The 25,121-nt window shown below is 45.6% G+C and overlaps 1 protein-coding gene across 1 annotated transcript in view; it reads left to right on the forward strand.

Annotated features, from left to right (window-relative positions):
- The first annotated feature begins 2,944 nt into the window (after positions 1–2,944).
- Positions 2,945–25,121, forward strand: part of HORMAD1 (HORMA domain containing 1) — a 45,610-nt gene continuing 23,433 nt past the window's right edge. The window contains exons 1-5 of the mRNA XM_075283513.1: positions 2,945–3,058; positions 16,897–17,041; positions 19,230–19,293; positions 21,894–21,930; positions 23,002–23,022. Coding sequence (XP_075139614.1) covers positions 2,945–3,058; positions 16,897–17,041; positions 19,230–19,293; positions 21,894–21,930; positions 23,002–23,022 — 381 coding nt within the window. The remainder of the gene's footprint in view (positions 3,059–16,896; positions 17,042–19,229; positions 19,294–21,893; positions 21,931–23,001; positions 23,023–25,121) is intronic.

Raw genomic sequence — 25,121 nt, forward strand, 5'->3', positions numbered from 1 at the left:
CCAGGTCCCTTAGCCCACTAGGATTTAGCCTGCTCTATATAAGGATGTTAAATCCTAGTGGGCTAAAGGACCAGGTCCCTCAGCCCCCTAGAGATACACAGTTTTCAGTAGAAGGACCAGGTCCCTTAGCCCACTAGGATTTAGCCGGCTCTATATAAGGATGCTAAATCCTAGTGGGCTAAAGGACCAGGTCCCTCAGCCCCCTAGAGATACACAGTTTTCAGTAGAAGGACCAGGTCCCTTAGCCCACTAGGATTTAGCCGGCTCTATATAAGGATGCTAAATCCTATTGGGCTAAAGGACCAGGTCCCTCAGCCCACTAGATATAGCTAGTTTTGAGTAGAAGGACCAGGTCCCTTAGCCCACTAGGATTTAGCCGTCTCTATATAAGAATGCTAAATCCTAGTGGGCTAAAGGACCAGGTCCCTCAGCCCACTAGATATACACAGTTTTGCGTAGAATGACCAGGTCCCTTAGCCCACTAGGATTTAGCCGGCTCTATATAAGGATGCTAAATCCTAGTGGGCTAAAGGACCAGGTCCCTCAACCCCCTAGAGATACACAGTTTTCAGTAGAAGGACCAGGTCCCTTAGCCCACTAGATATAGCTAGTTTTGAGTAGAAGGACCAGGTCCCTTAGCCCCCCTAGAGATACACAGTTTTCAGTAGAAGGACCAGGTCCCTTAGCCCACTAGGATTTAGCCGGCTCTATATAAGGATGCTAAATCCTAGTGGGCTAAAGGACCAGGTCCCTCAGCCCCCTAGATATAGCTAGTTTTGAGTAGAAGGACCAGGTCCCTTAGCCCACTAGGATTTAGCCGGCTCTATATAAGGATGCTAAATCCTAGTGGGCTAAAGGACCAGGTCACTCAACCCCCTAGAGATACACAGTTTTCAGTAGAAGGACCAGGTCCCTTAGCCCACTAGATATAGCTAGTTTTGAGTAGAAGGACCAGGTCCCTCAGCCCCCTAGAGATACACAGTTTTCAGTAGAAGGACCAGGTCCCTTAGCCCACTAGAATTTAGCCGGCTCTATATAAGGATGCTAAATCCTAGTGGGCTAAAGGACCAGGTCCCTCAGCCCCCTAGATATAGCTAGTTTTGAGTAGAAGGACCAGGTCCCTTAGCCCACTAGGATTTAGCCTGCTCTATATAAGGATGCTAAATCCTAGTGGGCTAAAGGACCAGGTCCCACAGCCCCCTAGAGATACACAGTTTTCAGTAGAAGGACCAGGTCCCTTAGCCCACTAGGATTTAGCCGGCTCTATATAAGGATGCTAAATCCTAGTGGGCTAAAGGACCAGGTCCCTCAGCCCCCTAGATATAGCTAGTTTTCAGTAGAAGGACCAGGTCCCTTAGCCCACTAGGATTTAGCCGGCTCTATATAAGGATGCTAAATCCTAGTGGGCTAAAGGACCAGGTCACTCAAACCCCTAGAGATACACAGTTTTCAGTAGAAGGACCAGGTCCCTTAGCCCACTAGATATAGCTAGTTTTGAGTAGAAGGACCAGGTCCCTCAGCCCCCTAGAGATACACAGTTTTCAGTAGAAGGACCAGGTCCCTTAGCCCACTAGAATTTAGCCGGCTCTATATAAGGATGCTAAATCCTAGTGGGCTAAAGGACCAGGTCCCTCAGCCCCCTAGATATAGCTAGTTTTCAGTAGAAGGACCAGGTCCCTTAGCCCACTAGGATTTAGCCGGCTCTATATAAGGATGCTAAATCCTAGTGGGCTAAAGGACCAGGTCCCTCTGCCCTCTTGGATTTAGCCTGCCCTATATAGATAAGATAAATCCTACTACTTCGGTTTGTCTCATTCTTCTTGCTCCGTATCTGCATCTCCTCTCACAATTTGAGCCTATTGGCAGATTTAGATGTCCACATATGGTCTGGACAAAATGGCTGATGTATTGGCCGCATTTCAGTGAGTGACCCTGGGTCAGATGAGCAAAACTCCCTCTAATATACATCACTATGACACAGTAAGTTTAGTTCAGATGAATTGCAGCTCAGCCTCAGCCACTTGAATAGGAGTGAACTGTAACCAGGCCATGTGATTGATGTGATGACCGGTGTCATACTGCCGATATGTGAGGGGGAGGGTGGTAACTTGGTGTCATACCGCTGATATGTAAGTTGGGGCCTGGTGTCATATCGCCGATGTTGGGGGACCCAGTGTCATACTGCCAATATGTGTGTGTGTGGGGGACCCGGTGTCATACTGTCGATATGTGAGAGGGGGCTCGGTGTCATACCGCCAATACGTGAGGGAACCCAGTGTTATACCGCTGCTATAATATTGATGACCTATCCACACCCTGCCTTCTTTCCAGAAAGTGCTAATAGTGGTGTAAAAGAGGCTATTTGCAAATAAAAAACTGTTTGTGACTTTTTTTTTGCCATAAGCACAAGGGGTTGATGAATTTCCCAGTGTGTTCAAAGCAAGAAAATTTTTTTGTAAAAACACACACTGACGTGGGTCAAACTGTGGTGACCACATTTATGGGGGGTGGGGGGCATCTCCTATATGGCTGGTCTTGTGGGATGTTCATGGTATATTTTAGTTAGTACCTACCAAAAGTACTACAAGGAAGGACAACCAATGAACCAGCAACGGGGTCATTCAAACCTAAAGCTCATCAATGGATGTGAGGAGTGAAGGTTCGCCTGCCTGGTCTGACCGCAGATAAAACCCCCTGGAGCACGAGCTGCTGTAACGTGTCTGTTGGCTGGGCTGCATTCACACCATGTTTCCTGTGGCAGTTTTCTGGCATACAAGGCATAAAAATAGCAATTGTGTTAAAAAGCAATTTGCACAAAAAATATTTTTTTTAATCTGGTTCTGTGCTGCCTGTGCCACTTTTCCAAGGAGGCCCCATCAGATTTACCATCATTTACACCCAAAATGTGGCATAAATGATGGGGGAAACGTATGGCGGCTACGAGATGGCGCACATTTCCCCTGAATCGTGCCTTATCTACGAGGAGCGCCTGATCATACTGACCATAATGTCTTCTGTTCATCGTCAAACATTTCCATCAGAAGTGTATGATGGAACAGTAAAAGATGCCTGGTCATCAAAACCCTCTTTAAAAGGATCTTAAAGGGACTGTCTCTCCCACCTTATTTCCCAATAGAGGCCACCAACTATAGCATAGAGCAGGGGTAGGGAACTTACGACTCTCCAGCTGTTGCAAAACTACAACTCCCAGCATGCATACTTGCTCTGCTGTTCTTGGAACTCCCATGGAAGTGAATGGAGCATGTTGGGAGTTGTAGTTTCACAGCAGCTGGAGAGCCGAAGGTTCCCTACCCCTGGTATAGAGAATAAATCCCTGATCAGTGGGGTCTGAACACTGAGACCCCCACTTATCCCAAGAACAGGAGATTATTTTACCCTCTTGCACATTGAGGCATGACTGGTAGTGGACGGCGCCCCCATTCTCTTCAGTGGGTGCACCGGAGATAGCCAAAGTCCAGCATTCAGTGATATCTGATGCCGTCCACCACCAGATACACCTACATGCAGCCTGACACTGATCAGACTCAATGTAAAGCAGGTGAAAAGAACCCCAACTCTCGGGACCTGTGGGGGAAGCAGCCATCAGACCCACACCGATCAGATATTTGTCGTCTATCCTGTGGACAGATAAATACTTTTCATGGCATAATCCTATTTACAGGGTTTTATTTTAAGCTTAGTACCTATTACAGCAGCCAATCCCCACAGCTCTGACACTAATCTATCCTGACCACTAGGACCCCCACCATCATCAAAACAGGGGTCCTACATTTGTACTACTGTGAGATTCATCTCTATGGGACTGATAAAAAGAAGTAGAGATCAGAATTATTATCTCTGGCAGTCTCAAAGAGATGAACGAATCAGCAGTGCACATTGTGGATCATACAGGAGAGAAACAGGACATGTGATCAGTGGGGGTCCCAATAGACAGATCCCCAGTGATCTACTTTTTATTCCTAGAGGGAATAGCTTGTTGTCTCTGGTGCTGGAAGCCGACATCTGTATCCCTGCTATAGCGGTGGTGCTGGAGGACTACAGCCCTGCCCCCAATGACTAGGAACACAGCTGCAGTATTCACCACTGCCTATATACAGTGAACCCAGCTGCAGTATTCACCACCACCTATATTCAGTGTACAGAGCTGTAGTATTAACCACTGCCTATTTAGGCTGGTCTTACACGACCGTAATGATTCTACGGTCCGCATGTTGCTGATCAGCCACATACACTCCGCAGATGTCCTGCTGCACTCGCCCATACAGTCCTATGGGCGAGTCCATGCAGTGCCGCAATTCACGGGCATTACGGACATGCTCTATAAATTGCAGACCACGGTTTCAGCCCGGCCACACCATCAAGAGGCCGCATTGAGTATAATGTGTCCGCAAATTGTCCACAATTGAAAACCCTCAATTGCAGACCATTTGCACCAGCCATAGTGAACAGAACTGTAGTATTAACCACCGCCTATATACAGTGATCAGAGCTGTAGTATTCTACCCTGCCTATATACAGTCTACAGTGCCTTCTAGGTTCTAGCACTGGAGACTGGCTGGAAGTGCTGAGTGCTGGGCCCCACTGATCGAATATTGGTGACCTTGTCGTAAGGGGGGGGGGGACCATGAAAATGAAAACAGGACAATGAATATATTTAGCTAAAAATCGATTTTAATTTCATATTTAGTATCAAAAAGGTATTCATTAAAATACAAAGAAAACATTATATATGTACAAAATATAGAAAACCCCGTGCAGGGGGCATACAAATAAAGATCACATATAAAAACCCATAATGTATAGCATAATTTAAGGCAAAAAAAATTAAAAACCTACATAAGAAAGACCGAGGAGGAGGGGAAGACCCAAATAAACAAGGAATGGGAATAGGAAGGGGAGAGGCGGGGGAAGGGAATTCTAGACCACATCACGTCCAAAAGTATTGGCACCCCTGCAATTCTGTCAGATAATACTCCGTTTCTTCCAGAAAATGATTGCAATCACAAATTCTTTGGAATTATCTTCATTTAATTTTTTCATTTAATCTTCATTTAATTCAAAAAGCCAAATTGGATATAATTCCACACCAAACATAAAAAAGGGGGTGGACAAAAGTATTAGCACTGTTTGAAAATTCATGTGATACTTCTGTAATTTGTGTAATTAACAGCACCTGTTACTTACCTGAGGCACCTAACAGGTGGTGGCAATAACTAAATCACACTTGCAGCCAGTTGAAATGGATTAAAGTTGACTCCACCTCTGTCCTGTGTCCTTGTGTGACCACATTGAGCATGGAGAAAAGAAAGAAGACCAAAGAACTGTCTGAGGACTTGTGAAGCAAAATTGTGAGGAAGCATGAGCAATCTCAAGGCTACAAGTCCATCTCCAAAGACCTGAATGTTCCTGTGTCTACCGTGCGCAGTGTCATCAAGAAGTGTAAAGCCCATGGCACTGTGGCTAACCTCCCTAGATGTGGACGCAAAAGAAACATTGACCAGAGATTTCACCGCAAGATTGTGCGGATGGTGGATAAAGAACCTCGACTAACATCCAAACAAGTTCAAGCTGCCCTGCAGTCCGAGGGTACAACAGTGTCACCCCGTACTATCCGTCAGTGTATGGACTGTATGGTAGGATACCCAGGAAGACCCCACTTCTTACCCAGAGACATAAAAAAGCCAGGCTGGAGTTTGCCAAAACTTACCTGAGAAAGCCAAAAACGTTCTGGAAGAATGTTCTCTGGTCAGATGAGACAAAAGTAGGAAAAGGCATCAACATAGAGTTTACAGGAAAAAAGAGGCCTTCAAAGAGAAGAAGACGCCCCCTACAGTCAGACATGGCGGAGGTTCCTGATGGTTTGGGGTTGCTTTGCTGCCTCTGGCACTGGACTGCTTGACCGTGTGCATGGCATTATGAAGTCTGAAGACGACCAACACATTGTGCAGCATAATGTAGGGTCCAGTGTGAGAAAGCTGGGTCTCCCTCAGAGGTCAGGGGTCTTCCAGCAGGACAATGACCCAAAACACACTTCAGGTCAGCACTAGAAAATGGTGGTGAGAGAAAGCCCTGGAGACTTGTAAAGTGGCAGCAATGAGTCCAGCCCTGAATCCCATAGAACACCTGTGGGGGAGGGGGAGAGATCTCTTGATGGTAGTTTGGAGAAGGCCCCCTTCACATCTCAGGGGGGACCTGGAGCAGTTTGCCAAAGAAGAATGGTCTAAAATTCCAGCAGAGCCTTGTAAGAAACTCATTGCTGGTTAGCGGAAGCGGTTGTGCGCAGTTATTGTGTCTAAAGGTTGTGTTACCAAGTATTAGGCTGAGGGCGCCAATACTTCTGTCCGCACCAGTTTTGGAGTTTTCTGTAAAATGATCAATGATTTGACTTTTTTTTCATTCTCTTTTGTGTTTTTTCATTGCAAGCAAAATAAATGAAGATATTACCAAAGAATTTGTGCTTGCAATCATTTTCTGGAAGAAACTGAGTATTATCTGACAGAACTGCAGGGGGGCCAATACTTTTGGCCAACACTGTAATAATAATGGACATCTCATGGAGCCGGGGTAACAGCTAGTGTCAGATCCTGAGGGGTCGAGCCTACACTGCACTGGGATTGGTTGTTACTAGCAATAGGTGGATTCACACCTGTAATATTTCCTTTGGGGGTCTCTGTCCCCTATTCCGCTTGAAAAATGTGGAGAGAAAAATCCTACAAGCAGCACTTTTCTCTCCGCATGATTCGTGTGGAAAATACACAGACCCCATTATAGCCTGTGGGGTCCATGTGGTTTCATTGCTTATCGCTTTTTAATGCATTCAATATTACGATATTACGTTCAGAGGGGCATCCTCAAGCGGACTTCGGAATGGAATACCGAACACAGATGTGAACCAGGCCTTAGCAAATGCATCATGGTACGTGTAGGCTGACTCGCACTACCTCAACCTCCGTCTCTCTAGCTATCCCGCCCACTACTAGACCTACCCAACTAACTTAGCCCACCGCCCCATCATACTTGCCTCTCTCTTACTTCCAGACTTCCTCCGGCGAGACAGCTCCTCCCTCTTTTCTGACTCTGCCGGAGCACGCAATAGTCCCGCCGCTGCTCTTTGCTCTGCAGTCGGCAATCCACCTCTACAACGCAGGCATCAGAGGCTATTGCTCCCACACCACATAGTAGAGGTGGATTGACAGCAAAGAGGGAGGAGACATCCCGCAGGAGGAAGTCTAGAAGGAAGAGAGGTAAGTATGATGGGGTGGAGGGAGAAGGGGTGGGGGGAGTAGTACTAACGTTCTGTTTCCGGAAACGGAACGTCACCAGTAACCAGAAAATGTCCCTTGGGCGGTCACATGATCGCCACAGGGATATGGATAAATATATATTTTTTGATAAATTATGTAATTTAGAAAGTAGTTGGGGGGGGAGGGTGTTTATATTAGTATAGGAATTACATTTTATCCTGGACCACTCCTTTAATGTTTGCGGGACTAATTTGTTCTTCATAAAGGTGCCATTTTTTATTCTGTACAATGTGCTGTGAAAAAAAATCAGAATGGGGTGGAATTTGAGAAAAACTGCATTTGTGCAACTTTTTTACGGACTTTGTTTTAATGGCATTTACTCTGTAGCCAAAAATGACACATGCCCCCTGTATTCTATGTGTCCCCCCTGTATTCTATGTGTCCCACCTGTATTATATGTGTGTCACCTGTATCCTATGTGTCCCCCCCCTTATTCTATGTCCCCCCCGTATTCTATGTGTGTCCCCCGTATTCTATGTGTGTCCCCCGTATTCTATGTGTCCCCCCGTATTCTATGTGTCCCCCCGTATTCTAGGTGTCCCCCCTGTATTCTAGGTTTCCTCCCTGTATTCTATGTGTCTCCCCTGTATTATATGTGTGTCACCTGTATTCTATGTGTCCCTCCTGTATTCTATATGTGTCCCCCCTGTATTCTATGTGTGTCGCCTGTATTCTATGTGTGTCCTGTATTGTATGTGTCCCCCCCTGTATTCTATATGTGTCCCCCCTGTATTCTATATGTGTCCCCCTGTATTCTAGGTGTCCCTCCTGTATTCTAGGTGTCCCCCCTGTATTCTAGGTGTCCCCCCTGTATTCTAGTTGTCCCCCCTGTATTCTAGGTGTCCCCCCTGTATTCTAGGTGTCCCCCCTGTATTCTAGGTGTCCCCCCTGTATTCTATGTGTGTCACCTGTATTCTATGTGTCCCTCCCTGTATTCTATATGTGTCCCCTGTATTCTATATGTGCCCCCCCCTGTATTCTATATGTGTCCCCCCTGTATTCTATATGTGTCCCTCCTGTATTCTATATGTGTCCCCCCTGTATTCTATATGTGTCCCCCCCTGTATTCTATATGTGTCCCCCCCTGTATTCTATATGTGTCCCCCCCTGTATTCTATATGTGTCCCCCCTGTATTCTATATGCGTGTCCCCCTGTATTCTATATGTGTGTCCCCCTGTATTCTATATGTGTGTCCCCCTGTATTCTATGTGTCCCCCCTGTATTCTATATGTGTGTCCCCCTGTATTCTATGTGTGTCACCTGTATTCTATGTGTGTCACCTGTATTCTAGGTGTGTCCTCCTGTATTGTATGTGTGTCACCTGTATTCTATGTGTGTCACCTGTATTCTAGGTGTGTCCCCCTGTATTCTATGTGTGTCACCTGTATTCTATGTGTGTCACCTGTATTCTATGTGTGTCACCTGTATTCTAGGTGTGTCCTCCTGTATTGTATGTGTGTCACCTGTATTATATGTGTCCCCCTGTATTATGTGTGTGTCACCTGTATTCTATGTTTCGGTACAATTCCAGGGAAAACAAATTTATATGGTTTTTACATTTTAATCCCTTAACAAAAATCCAAAACTGTGGCGATTTTTTTTTTCTTCTTAAAGTCGCCATATTATGACACCCATAACTTTTTTTCTAATTCTGTGTATGGGGGTGCATAGGGTAGGTGTACCCCCTGGGGGCCTTGAATCCCAGGGAGTCTGATCCCTAATGTAATGCATTACAAAATATTGGCACTTCTACTGCAGGCTGCATACATGTAACATATAACATGTTGGTCGCTGTGGGGCCATTATATTACATGTGGGCACCGAAGAGGGGGGGGGGGCACTGAGGGGGCCATCAAATAAATGTTACTGAAGGCTCCAAACAAAGCCGTATTTTATAAACCTTTACAAGTGTTGCCTATTTGGAGGTGCCCGGTTGAGACATTTGATCACTAGGGGGCACTTCGCTTGGTCTAGAGCACTGGCACCTAATGATCTTGTAGCAGGGTCTTCACACTGTTGAGATCTCACATAAACCTAGAAAAAAAAAAAAACCTAGATAAACATTGTTTTGAGGTTTAATTTTAGTCAAATGTATAAAAAAAAAAATCAGAGGACATTCTGGAATTTGATGTGACAGCAGAGACACAAGCCCCATGTAAAACAATGAATAACCCCCCCCCCCCATATGTTACGTGTTACCTTCATGAGACTGACCCATTTGTCACACATCCTGCACCTCTCCCTCTTCCCCTCACACTGCCTGAACCCCGTGTCCCTCTGTCACACAGAGCTATACTCTCAATGTACCCCTTTTTATCACGCAAGCTGCAACCCCAATTCTCCATCTTGGGCAGCCTGCACCCCCATCTCCTCTTTATTTCTCAAGCATCCTGTACATCCCCCTCTATTTTTCACACAAAGTGCTCCCCATGCCCTCTTTTGCTCATATACAGCCTGAACCCCTTTATCATGCTCACACAGAGCCTGAACTGAACCCCTCTATCATGCTCATACACAGCCTGAACCCCACTATCATGCTCACTCACAGCCTGAACCCCTCTATCATACTCACACACAGCCTGAACCCCACTACCATGCTCACATACACAGCCTGAACCACACTATCATGCTCAAACACAGCCTGAACCCCTTTATCACGCTCATACACAGCCTGAACCCCTCTATCATGCTCACACACAGCCTGAACCCCTCTATCACGCTCACACACAGCCTGAACCCCTTTATCATGTTCACACAGAGCCTGAACCGCTCTATCATGCTCATACACAGCCTGAACCCCACTATCATGCTCACACACACCCTGAACCCCACTATCATGCTCACACACAGCCTGAACCCCTTTATCTTGCTCACACACAGCCTGAACCCCACTATTATGCTCACATACAAAGCCTGAACCCCACTATCATGCTCACATACACAGTCTGAACCCCTCTATCATGCTCACATACACGGTCTGAACCCCTTTATTATGCTCACACACATCCTGAACCCCACTATCATACTCACATACACAGTCTGACACCGCTATCATGCTCACACACACCCTGAACCCCACTATCATACTCACATACACAGCCTGAACCCCACTATCATGCTCACACACAGCCTGCACCCCTTTATCATGCTCACATACACAGCCTGCACCCCACTATCATGCTCACATACACAGCCTGCACCCCACTATCATGCTCACACAGAGCCTGAACTGAACCCCTCTATCATGCTCATACACAGCCTGAACCCCACTATCATGCTCACTCACAGCCTGAACCCCACTATCATGCTCACACACAGCCTGAACCCCACTACCATGCTCACATACACAGCCTGAACCCCACTATCATGCTCACACACAGCCTGAACCCCTCTATCACGCTCACACACAGCCTGAACCCCTTTATCATGCTCACACACAGCCTGAACCCCTCTATCACGCTCACACACAGCCTGAACCCCACTATCATGCTCACATACACAGTCTGACACCGCTATCATGCTCACACACAGCCTGAACCCCACTATCATGCTCACTCACAGCCTGAACCCCACTATCATGCTCACACACAGCCTGAACCCCACTACCATGCTCACATACACAGCCTGAACCCCACTATCATGCTCACACACAGCCTGAACCCCTTTATCATGCTCACACACAGCCTGAACCCCTCTATCACGCTCACACACAGCCTGAACCCCACTATCATGCTCACATACACAGTCTGACACCGCTATCATGCTCACACACAGCCTGAACCCCACTATCATACTCACATACACAGCCTGAACCCCACTATCACGCTCACACACAGCCTGAACCCCTTTATCATGCTCACACACAGCCTGAACCCCTCTATCACGCTCACACACAGCCTGAACCCCACTATCATGCTCACATACACAGTCTGACACCGCTATCATGCTCACACACAGCCTGAAAGCCACTATCATACTCACATACACAGCCTGAACCCCACTATCATGCTCACTCACAGCCTGAACCCCTCTATCATGCTCATACACAGCCTGAACCCCACTATCATGCTCACTCACAGCCTGAACCCCTCTATCATACTCACACACAGCCTGAACCCCACTACCATGCTCACATACACAGCCTGAACCACACTATCATGCTCAAACACAGCCTGAACCCCTTTATCACGCTCATACACAGCCTGAACCCCTCTATCATGCTCACACACAGCCTGAACCCCTCTATCACGCTCACACACAGCCTGAACCCCTTTATCATGTTCACACAGAGCCTGAACCGCTCTATCATGCTCATACACAGCCTGAACCCCACTATCATGCTCACACACACCCTGAACCCCACTATCATGCTCACACACAGCCTGAACCCCTTTATCTTGCTCACACACAGCCTGAACCCCACTATTATGCTCACATACAAAGCCTGAACCCCACTATCATGCTCACATACACAGTCTGAACCCCTCTATCATGCTCACATACACGGTCTGAACCCCTTTATTATGCTCACACACATCCTGAACCCCACTATCATACTCACATACACAGTCTGACACCGCTATCATGCTCACACACACCCTGAACCCCACTATCATACTCACATACACAGCCTGAACCCCACTATCATGCTCACACACAGCCTGCACCCCTTTATCATGCTCACATACACAGCCTGCACCCCACTATCATGCTCACATACACAGCCTGCACCCCACTATCATGCTCACACAGAGCCTGAACTGAACCCCTCTATCATGCTCATACACAGCCTGAACCCCACTATCATGCTCACTCACAGCCTGAACCCCACTATCATGCTCACACACAGCCTGAACCCCACTACCATGCTCACATACACAGCCTGAACCCCACTATCATGCTCACACACAGCCTGAACCCCTCTATCACGCTCACACACAGCCTGAACCCCTTTATCATGCTCACACACAGCCTGAACCCCTCTATCACGCTCACACACAGCCTGAACCCCACTATCATGCTCACATACACAGTCTGACACCGCTATCATGCTCACACACAGCCTGAACCCCACTATCATGCTCACTCACAGCCTGAACCCCACTATCATGCTCACACACAGCCTGAACCCCACTACCATGCTCACATACACAGCCTGAACCCCACTATCATGCTCACACACAGCCTGAACCCCTTTATCATGCTCACACACAGCCTGAACCCCTCTATCACGCTCACACACAGCCTGAACCCCACTATCATGCTCACATACACAGTCTGACACCGCTATCATGCTCACACACAGCCTGAACCCCACTATCATACTCACATACACAGCCTGAACCCCACTATCACGCTCACACACAGCCTGAACCCCTTTATCATGCTCACACACAGCCTGAACCCCTCTATCACGCTCACACACAGCCTGAACCCCACTATCATGCTCACATACACAGTCTGACACCGCTATCATGCTCACACACAGCCTGAAAGCCACTATCATACTCACATACACAGCCTGAACCCCACTATCATGCTCACACACAGCCTGAACCCCTTTATCATGCTCACATACACAGCCTGCACCCCACTATCATGCTCACACACAGCCTGAACACCTTTATCATGCTCACATACACAGCCTGAACCCCACTATCATGCTCACACACAGCCTGAACCCCTTTATCATGCTCACATACACAGCCTGAACCCCACTATCATGCTCACACACAGCCTGAACCCCTTTATCATGCTCACATACACAGCCTGAACCCCACTATCATGCTCACATACAGCCTGAACCCCTCTATCATGCTCACATACAGCCTGAACCCCACTATCATGCTCACATACAGCCTGAACCCCACTATCATGCTCACACACAGCCTGAACCCCACTATCATGCTCACATACACAGCCTGAACCCCTTTATCATGCTCACATACACAGCCTGAACCCCACTATCATGCTCACATACAGCCTGAACCCCTCTATCATGCTCACATACAGCCTGAACCCCACTATCATGCTCACACACAGCCTGAACCCCACTATCATGCTCACACACAGCCTGAACCCCACTATCATGCTCACACACAGCCTGAACCCCGCTATCATGCTCACACACAGCCTGAACCCCACTATCATGCTCACACACAGCCTGAACCCCACTATCATGCTCATACATAGCCTGAACCCCACTATCATACTCACATACACAGCCTGAACCCCACTATCATGCTCACACACAGCCTGCTTACACATGCTATGTCTTCCCTCCATCTTACCTTCCAGCCTCCATTCACTGCAGCCTTCTCTTCCTGTGTAACTCGGCACTGTCTTGAATAGCTCCGCCCACACCAGAGGCTGGTCACATGGTCACGACGTCACCTGAAGTCCTTTAGCCCACTAGGATTTAGCAGCTACCCTTCCTTTAGTTCCTATTCTCATTAATGTCAGGCATGGGGTTATTAGTTTAGTGTTAGTAACTCCATGTGCCTCACATTAATAGGAATAAATCCCATCATGTCCCTCATATTAACCCCTGTGTGCCCCATATAAAGATTACTAATATGTGAGACTTATGGAGGGACTAATAAAAGACCTCAGTAATGAAGATACTTAATTATTACCTCCAAGTCTCTCTCATATCAGTAACTAGAGATGAGCGAGTACTGTTGGGATCAGCCGATCTCAACAGCACGCTCCATAGAAATGAATGGATGCACCTGGTACTTCCGCTTGGACGTAGCCAGCGCGCTTAACCCCCCGCGTGCCGGCTACGTCCATTCATTTCTATGCGAGCGTGCTGTTCGGATCGGCTGATCCCAACAGTACTCGCTCATCTCTATCAGTAACTCTTACACTGGGGTTAATGTGAGGGACATGATGGGGTTAATTGCTATTAATAAGAGGCACATGGAGTTACTAAACTGTCATGCACAGGGCCAGACTTTATGCTGCTTACTCAAGAGTATCCTGTGCCCAAAACTTACATGTACTGGCGGAAAATAACAAATCATACAATGTCGTATATCGAAGTATATTAACCTGAAATACCTCTGTCCCAAAGTCACTATGTACAGTTTATACCAACACCGTATAGCAGCTGAAATACAAATTACATTCAACACAAAAGTCTCATGTGCTCTCAGAATTACAGCTACAACAAGATACACAGTTACATTTTATATCCCATCCCTTATACACAGTACGAAAACCTTACCCGCGCCTGTATATACCCACTTCTACAATCACCGCAGACGAAGTCGTGGGTACCAGCTAGTCATTAATAATAGTCTATTAATTCCTCCCCTGATTCCAGCACAATTGGGAATTTCTCTCTAGCCCCCACCTTTTCTGGCAGTTTTGGGTCCCAATGTGCTATTTAAGCTCAGTAACGTCAGAAGGGGCGGTGTCAGGCAGGGGGGTGTGACTCAGAACTCCAATCAGAGGCAGCCAGTGACAGAGCTCAGAACCCTTCCCCCCTGACAGTACAGGGTCCAAATAGTATTTCAATCATCAAAGATAATAGCATTGATTACTCAGGTATGGTGGGGGCTAGGGAAAAAAAAAATAAAACTGTGCCAGAATCAGCGGAGCAGCAGAGAACTGGAGTTGTTGGAGGTGGCCCTTTATATGGCCTTTAATATGAGTAGAAACCTACCTCTTTGACTAGTAGCGTAACTAGGAATGGCGGGGCCCATTTTCAGACCCCAGAGTATAATAATCGGAGACCCAGGGGGCATAAAAAAAACATGGTCACTTACCTATCCCCGGCCCCGCTGCACTTTCCGCAGCTGTCGGCTATCTTCAATGACATCCGGGACGTCATGTGACTGGGAGGGTCCGGTGTCGTGATGCCTATGGACGCAGGTCCCGTTCATGTGACTTCAGGGACGTCACACAAGTAGGCCCGAAGCCTACCTGGAGCACAGAGAGGTAAGTAATAGTGCTTTTTATGTTCCGTGACCTCTCCTGGGCCTCCGATCATTATACTTGGGGGTCCAAACCCCCCCCCCCTCCCTAGAATAATAGTACCAAGATCGATAAGTAGGGCCGGTTACCGGCTGGAGTAACTCCAGCTGGTAACGGCCTATTAAAAAGGAAGCAATAACGCAGCTGTAGTGACTGTCGACGGGCCCCTTAATGTCCCGGGCCCTGTGGCAGCTGCTGCCCCTGTAATTACGCCCCTGTCTTTGGCCATACACCAAAGAAGAACATGGCAGTCGGCCATTTGTCAAGGAGGCTGCCACAGCCCTGTGTGCTGGAACTGAAGCAGATTTCCAGTGTACATTCTGCATCTTGAAACTGCAGCAATATATGGTAGAATACACATAGCGTATATATCGAGTATAAGCCGACCCCCCTAATTTTACCACAAAAAAACTGGGAAAACTTATTGACTCGAATATAAGCCGAGAGAGAAAATGCTAGCAACACCTTACAGGCCCAAAGCCTGTTCTGGCAGTAACAGGCTATTACAAGGCAGAGAAGACGCTCTGGAAACATCTTGGGGCGGCCCTGGAGCCAGCGCTGCTTCACCACTCACCTATCGGCAGCAGCGCTGCTCCAGCGGCCTCCCACACGGCTTTGCACATTCCTATATGTCTGTCATGAGTTAAAAATGAAGTCTCTGTAGTGATACTGTATTGATATCCTGTTATACCATGTAACAGGATATTGTTGTGGTATGATATGTAAAATATAACGTTCAATACATAAAGAAAGTGATTACCGTAAAAAATCTAGATGTATATGTATCTGTTCAGGATGCCTTTCCTATACGTGTCTATGTGTCGCCACCTAGTGGTTATGTTGTTGATTACAGCCTGCCAAGGGTTTTGCTAGCATGTCCTGATACTAAATACGTTTTATGGGAAATTGAAGACCTTAAGCAAATTAGAATGACACTAGTTTCACACTCGGGTCCACTTGGGACCTGAAAAATGGAAAGCTAATCTGCTTAAAAAGTCAAAAACGAAAATCAAAAAATTCCTTATGGGGTTAAACGGTCGGACACTCAATAGACCCCATTATAGTCAATGGGGTCTGCCGGTCTCTTTGTGTAGCTGCTACTACAATGGTCCACCTGTTTATTATTGAGTAATGAATAGATCACCTCTATGGGAAATTAGTGTCATATTGTACACTCCTACATAGATGGGCCATTTCTACAAGACGTGTAGTGAGTGTCGCACTGTCCTGCTGTCCTATGGCTGCTTGTCACCCTTAGGCCGGGTTCACACGGAGTTACGTGCCGCGAGATTTGGCACGTAGACGCCGCGTGACCCTTTGCGTGCCGTACACGCTCCCATTCATTTCAATGGGAGCGGGGAGCGTATGCGCCGCGCTAGTTTGCGGCCGTGAATAAATGCACGGCCGCAAACTAGCGCGGCGCATACGCTCCCCTTGAAATGAATGGGAGCGTGTACGGCACGCAAAGGGTCACGCGGCGTCTACGTGCCAAATCTCGCGGCACGTAACTCCGTGTGAACCCGGCCTTACTAGCTTTACCAGTTCACAACCTGTGCCACTTATTTGCTGATGTGGATCTTTCCTCTTCAGAGTTCGGTGACACTCCCTAACCACACCGCTACAGAGCAGCAGTCTTTGGTCCTTGTTAAGAGGCTGTTTGCCATCTCTGTCTCATGTATCACTTACCTGCGGGGCTTATTTCCTGAGTATGCCTATGGGACAAGATACCTGGAAGGTAAGGTCTATTACTCTACCCTTTATGTTAGCCTGTAAACTAGGTTGCTATTAAAGAGGATCTTTCATGGTTTGGGGCACAGGCAGTTTTATATACCGCTGGAAAGCCGACAATACTCTGAATTCAGTGCACTGTTGGCTTTCCCGACCTGTGCCCCAGGTAAAGAGCTTTCGGTCCTGGTACCATAGCTCTTCACAGTCAGAAGGGCGTTCCTGACAATCACACAGTCAGTGCACACGGTATTATGCCCCATTGTGGACACCCATGAACAATTATTATTCTCTGGGATCTTTTCAGACCCCAGAGTATAATAATTGGAGACCCAGAGGGGATAAAAACATAAAAAACACTTTTACTTACCTCTCCCTGGCTCCGCTGTCCTCTCTGCCGCTGTCGGCCATCTTCAATGACGTCCGGGACGTCAAGTGACCAGGGAACTTGCGTCGCGACGCCTATGGACGCAGGCCCCGATCATGTGACATCTAGGCCGTCATGCAAGTAGGACCGAAGCCTGCCTGGAGAGGTAAGTAACACTGTTTTTTATGTTCCCTTACCTCTCCTGGGCCTCCGATCATAATACTTGAGGGTCTGAAAAGACCCCCGAGTATAACAGTGCTTGTGGGGCCTGCAGCCCGGTAGTTACGCCCCTGTCTGCAAGCCAGATGTAGCCATCGAAAGAGTCACATCTGGCTCGTGAGCCATAGGTTCCTGACCACTGGGTTAGATGATGCATTTTACCGCTCTTACTGTATATTTTTCTCACAGTTATCTGGTGAGAAAAACATCAATAAGCCTGTCATATTCTTCTCTACATACATGTCTATATACCTTTAGTAAGATGCAGTGTCTGGTGTTACATCTATGATGATGACGTATTTTGTTGCATATTTTGCTGCAGTTTTTTGAGCCAGTGGCAGAAGTAGATTTAGCAGAAGTGAAGAGTCTATTAGCACCTCCTGTATATTTCCCATTCCTTTGTCTCAAAAAAAAGCAGCAAAATCTGCCTTAAAGGGATCCTATCATTGGATACCATTTTTTCTGACTAACACATAGGAATAGCTTTAAAGGGATCCTATTATTTGTGCCTAACACGTCGGAATAGCCTTAAGAAAGGCTATTCTTCTCCTACCTTTAGATGTCTTCTCCGCGCCGCCATTCTGTAGAAATACCGGTTTTCGCTGGCATGCAAATGAGTTCCCTCGCAGCACTAGGGGCAGGCCCCAGCACTCAAACAGCACTACGGGCGTCCCCAATGGTGCGAGAGAACTCTTCAGCACCGCTTCCCTCTTCTTCAGGAACGTCGTCTTCCTGTGTCTTCTTCCGGCGGAGGCGGTGAAACTTGTAGCCCTCAGGCAGAGCCTACTCCGCATGCCCACAGGCCACAAGAAAATGGCCGCTTACTTACTGTGTAAGCTTACTGTGTAAGCTGCCATTTTTCTTTAAGAAAGGCTATTCTGCTCCTACCTTTAGATGTCTTCTCTGCGCCGCTGTTTGGTAGAAATCCAGGTTTTCTTCAGTATGCAAATGAGTTCTCTCGCAGCACTGGGGGCGGTCCCCTGAGCTCAAATAGCACAGGGGGCATCCCCAATATTGCGACAGTACTCTCCAGCGCCACCTCCATCTTCTTCTGGAACGGCCTCTCCCTGCGTCTTCTTCTGTCCTGGCTTTCAATCTTTTGGACCCTGGGCAGAGCCGACTGTGCATGCCCGGGCCACAAGAAAATGGCCGCTTACACAGAAAGCTGGTGTTCCAGAAGAAGATGGAGGCATACCAAAGAAAACCGGGATTTCTACCGAACGGCGGTGCGGAGAAGACATCTAAAGGTAGGAGAAGAATAGCCTTTCATAAGGCTATTCCTATTGTTAGTCAGAAAAAAAGGGAATCCAATGATAGGATCCCTTTAATATCACTGAACTGTTGCATTGCCATGTGAGCAGCATACATGAGTTCACTACCTAAGAAGACGAAACCCGCCATGTTGTCTAATCCTGCACAACCCTTTTAAACCGACCAAGTTACTTGGAAACATAAATACTATAGAAACAAAAGCTTCCAAGTTGTTCAGTAGGAAATCTAATAATATTGCTGTTGACTGGTAGAATTACTTATAAAGGTGACATTGGTCTATGGGCATCTCGCTCTTGTCAACTAAAATCCAACAATGACCTTTTCTTTCTTGTCCTGCCAGACATCTGTGTGAAGATACTGAGAGATGATAAGAGCTGTCCCGGCTCCAGCCAGCTTGTGAAATGGTGAGATATGGGAATCGGAATCACACTCTGTTTTGCTCAAAGGAAAATGAGAATATATTTTAAGCATTTAATAAGTTTCAAAAAGTCAACTTTATGTAAAGAATATATCCGGTGCTGACGCTTATTTCTCTAAGACTTCTGACATTCGCCCTGCCATATTGGTTATTTCAGCTTCTGGGCCAATCCTCATGGATGTCCTCATTGAGTCAGTGCTTGGAGTCTATCATACCTTCTATTGTTTTGTTTGCCGAGCTGCCTTTTGGGGATTAATCACAGTTTCTGAGGAGTTTACAGGTCATAGATCCAAAACTTTAACATCTTAGCTCTCACTTTTTCCTTGTGAGTCGGCTCTCCAACGTTGCTCATTACCAAATGTCTCCTGGATGGTTGGGAGAAGTTGTTCTAGATGCCATACTTTATTCATGGTGGTGGTCTTAGGCAAAATTGTGAGTGAGCCCACTCCATGGATGAAGAGCAACCCCACATATGAATGGCTTTACTGCTGGCAGGACACAGGACTCATGGCGGTCGCACCTATATGCCTGGGACAGTGAGTGGTGACAATATCTGTAAAATGCTGAGGAATATGTTGGCACTTTATAAGAAAGACAAATAAAAAATAAATGAACCCCTATGAGGTGCCGAAAATGGGATGGACAAATAAAAACACAGAAATTGTGATAAACCCCAAGCACTGAGTAGGTAAGAACGGGTTGTCCTCAGTCAGGATGTGGCCCAGAAGCTGATAATCTAACATGCCAAGGAGAATCAAAAAAATAAGGGTCAATATTGTATATATTAAAGGGATCCTACCATTAAAATGCAATTGTTACTGCCTACCACGTAGGAATAGCCTTAAGAAAGGTTATTCGGCTCCTACCATTAGATGTCTTCTCCGCGCCGTCGTTCCGTCTAAATCCCGGTTTTCGTCGGTATGCAAATGAGTTCTCTCACAGCACTGGGGGCGGTCCCCAGCGCTCAAACAGCACTAGGGGCATCCTCAATGCTGCGAGAGAACTCTCCAGCGCCGCCTCCATCTTCTTCAGGAAACTTCTAGGCCGACTGACTGCCGGCCACAAGAAAATGGCCGCTTACACAGTATTGTATGCGGCCATTTTCTTGTGGCCTGTGGGCATGCGCAGTCGGCTGCCCGAGGCCTAGAAGTTTGAAGCCAGCACTGGAAGAAGATGTGAAGAGAGGCCGTTCCTGAAGAAGATGGAGGCTGCGCTGGAGAGTTCTCTTGAAGCATTGGGGTGCTGTTTGAGCGCTGAGGACCGCCCCCAGTGCTGCAAGAGAACTCATTTGCATTCAGAGGAAAACTGGGATTTCTACCGAACAGCGGCGCGGAGAAGACATCTAAAGGTAGGGGACGAATAGCCTTTCTAAAGGTTATTCCGACATGGTACCCAGAAAAAAATTGCATTTTAATACTAGAATCCCTTTATGGCTGAGGCCCCACTTTGCGGAAATGCTGCTTCTTTTGTTGCAGATTTTATTGCGGTTTTTTAAGCCAAAGCCAAGAATGGATACGTGGGGCCTTAGCCTAAGGCTGCGTTCACACAAAGTTGTTTTGGTCAGGACTGTATTATGAGGCGTTTTTTTGGAGGAGGAATTTGTTTCCTGACCAAAACAACTCCGTGTGAATGCAGCCTTAGGCTAAGGCCCCACGTTGTGGAAACGCAGTGTTTTTAGGCATTGCGGAAACGCAGTGGGAAAAAAACGCTGCATTTTACAGTACCAGCATAGTGAATGCAATTTTGTCTAATCCTAGTCCCACACTGCGGGAAAAAAAAAAATGCAGCACGTCAATTATAGTTGCGAAAATGCTGAGTTTTTCTCTCCATAGATTTCTATGGAAAGTGTGAAAACCGCAACAAAAACGGCAGCATGATAAATGTGTTGCGAAAACGCCGCAGAAAAGCATCAAAATCCACAGACAAAAAATCAGTGTTTTACTTGGTTGAGGCCAAGACCCCATGGGCGTGAACGCCTCGCGGTTCTTCCCGCAGCACAGAGTTTTCCTCCGCGGACTTTCTGTTACAATTATATCTGTGGGAAAGCCGCCGGCGGTTCCGTAGATATAATTGACCTGCTGCGATTTTTTTTTTTCTGTGAAGTGGGCATGGGATTGGCATGAATCCCATCCACTTTGCAAGTACTGTAAAACGCCACGTCCTAAATAGCAGAGGACCATAATTCCTTAGGATTTTCAACATAGCCTTTCAATGACCTTTATTGCACATGAGAAACTCGACAGAAAACTCATGAATGTCCGCAGCACAAAACTGAAAAAAACGCGTGTACATGTGCGTTTTTTCCGCTGTAATTTTTTGCTGCTAAGACCTTAGCCTTAGTCTCTGCATAAACTTGCTAGATTTCTCAATAAAAGTGTTACAACTCCTTAAATGCTTATAATTGTAATTCAGAATACCATAGTTCAGTTCATGGGAGCTGTGGGCGGGCCAGGAAACATGACTGGATTTCTCAACCTGAATACGGCCATGTGAAAGGGCCCATCTATGTATACTGATTATAAAATACAGAATAAGCTCTAAGTTATTTTATTTCTATTAAACGACATCTTCTATGTTATTTTGCAGGATGTTGGGGTGTTATGATGCATTACAAAGAAAATATGTACGTATTTATATTTGTAGCTGCAGTGAGATCTGGCACCAAATGATTGTTTCAAGAATCCCAAGCTGTAAACAACATTTTAGAACATATTAGGTAGTTGTTAAAGGGATCCTATCAAACACAATTTTTTCTCATTAACACGTCGGAATAGCCTTAAGAAAAGCTATTCTTCTCGTACCTTTCGTTGTCTCCTCTGCACCGCCGTTTGTTTGAAATCCCGTTTTTTGTCGGTATGCAAATGAGTTCTCTCGCAGCACTGGGGGTGAGCCCCAGCGCTCAAACAGCACTGGGGGCGGGCCCAATGCTGCCAGAGAACTCTCCAGCGCCGCCTCCGTCTTCTGCTGGAACGAGGTCTTCACCGCGTCTTCTTCCGGCGGTGGCTTCTAACTTCTAGGCCTAAGGCAAATCCGACTGCGTATGCTTGCAGCCACAAGAAAAATGGGCGCTAACACAGTATTGTAAGCAGCCATTTTCTCGTAGCCAGCGGGCTTGTGAGGCCTAGAAGTTAGAAGCCACCGCCGGAAGAAGATGCGGTGAAGACCTTGTTCCAGAAGAAGATGGAGGCGGCGCTGGAGAGTTCTCTGGCAGCATTGGGCCCACCCCCAGTGCTGCGAGAGAACTCATTTACATGCCGACAAAAAAAAGGATTTCAAGCGAACGGCGGTGCGGAGAAGACATCTGAAGGGAGGAGAAGAATAGCCTTTCTTTAGGGTATTCCTACGTGTTAGTCAGAAAAAAATGTGTTTGAAAGATAGGATCCCTTTAAATATGTGTAGAGGTGAAGTGCTGCTCCTATCCTAGGGAAGTCTTTAATGAAGTCATGTTTTAGGAGAATAGGGCAGGTGCGAATTGTATTTACATAATATATAATATATATAATAAGTATATATACATATATCATATAGGAGTCCACAGCAGTCTCTTTCCCAACACCATTATGGCTTATGCAGTGATAAGCCCTTTAAGACTCTGTTCACATTTGTGCCAGATTTAACGTCAAGATAAGATAATACAATGTGCCTTACTGTTATATATATATCTGTCTGACCTGAGTCTTTTTGCTTTGCACAGCTCAGAATGGTGGTATTAGCAGTAAGTATTACAGCATTATTGTTGTGTTATTGTCATTGTATACGAGAACACATCATTCCATGTAGTGAGCTGAGAGCGGAGGAGTCCATATTATACTAGTATCTGCCCGCGACCGTCTGCGGGTTGTTGTTGGCGCTGATACGCTTATATGTAGAAAAAGAGAAATTCGCCGGCAGCTCTCCGTGAATAAAATATAACTTTTATTATCGACACATCTTAAAATGACAAAAACTAGATGCAAGTAATAAATTGAAAAAAAGAAAAATCCCCCTAAAAAACGCAGACGCGTTTCGGAACGTCTGTTCCTTCCTCAGAGCGTATAGTATCTGAATAAATCCAGGTATATATAGGAACCCAACATATAGGGACTTCCGTTAATTATTATCAATTAATTCCACCTAAAAAAGGGGAGGGTGTAGTTACATAGCAACATGGATGTAATACAACTGCACCGCTAGACAAAAACTTCCTAACAAAAAGATTCCTAACAAAAAGAAGTACTACATATTTAACATTCATCAAAAAGGTCATCTCAATATTGCCATACATGAATAATGACATGGAAGCAGTGTGTGAACAATAATAAAAAATGTCCCAAGAAGCAAAAAGAGTTCACATCCATAAACTTATATACTTAGCAGACTGCGAACATTGCTTTTCTAACATCAAACCATCCTGGATTTTAACCTCTGTCTAACCATTCTCTAATGTACGAGCATATAGTTATAATAAAAACATTATACCCCTTGGGCACGTTTATTAGTGAAAGTATTTTTAGTGTCCGGTGTAATTATAAATAAATATTTAGACTCTATTCACACACAGTGTGTTTACTCATCAATATATGTAACTCAAAAAACTTTAACCTACACACATTATTATTACTTCTTCGCTATATTAGTGTTATGGTGTTGAAAGATAAGAATATTATGACCATCATTTTGCAAATTTTAATTGAATCATGATCAAATAAATTTATATATTTCATATACTCACATGCCTTTAGTGAATGACTTATAGCGAGATCATATAAACGCTAGTTCATATCACGTCAACCCATGTGAGTATATGAAATATATAAATTTATTTGATCATGATTCAATTAAAATTTGCAAAATGATGGTCATAATATTCTTATCTTTCAACACCATAACACTAATATAGCGAAGAAGTAATAATAATGTGTGTAGGTTAAAGTTTTTTGAGTTACATATATTGATGAGTAAACACACTGTGTGTGAATAGAGTCTAAATATTTATTTATAATTACACCGGACACTAAAAATACTTTCACTAATAAACGTGCCCAAGGGGTATAATGTTTTTATTATAACTATATGCTCGTACATTAGAGAATGGTTAGACAGAGGTTAAAATCCAGGATGGTTTGATGTTAGAAAAGCAATGTTCGCAGTCTGCTAAGTATATAAGTTTATGGATGTGAACTCTTTTTGCTTCTTGGGACATTTTTTATTATTGTTCACACACTGCTTCCATGTCATTATTCATGTATGGCAATATTGAGATGACCTTTTTGATGAATGTTAAATATGTAGTACTTCTTTTTGTTAGGAATCTTTTTGTTAGGAAGTTTTTGTCTAGCGGTGCAGTTGTATTAGGTCCATGTTGCTATGTAACTACACCCTCCCCTTTATTAGGTGGAATTAATTGATAATAATTAACGGAAGTCCCTATATGTTGGGTTCCTATATATACCTGGATTTATTCAGATACTATACGCTCTAAGGAAGGAACAGACGTTCCGAAACGCGTCTGCGTTTTTTAGGGGGATTTTTCTTTTTTTTTTCTTTTTTTCAATTTATTAGTTGCATCTAGTTTTTGTCATTTTAAGATGTGTCGATAATAAAAGTTATATTTTATTCACGGAGAGCTGCCGGCGAATTTCTCTTTTTCTACTGGATCTTGCTACGCTCAAGAAATAGAGCGTGCCGTGCACCCCGAATTCATCATTACAAGTCGATATTTCTACATATAAGGGTGAGCTAAAAACTTTTTTCTATTTTTGTACGCTTATATGTAGCCAATTGCTGTTCCGCCTGCTCCCGTGTGTCAGCTCTGCTACATCGCAGTATATGTGC

This window comes from Leptodactylus fuscus, chromosome 7, assembly GCF_031893055.1.
Source record: "Leptodactylus fuscus isolate aLepFus1 chromosome 7, aLepFus1.hap2, whole genome shotgun sequence".
Taxonomy (NCBI): domain Eukaryota; kingdom Metazoa; phylum Chordata; class Amphibia; order Anura; family Leptodactylidae; genus Leptodactylus; species Leptodactylus fuscus.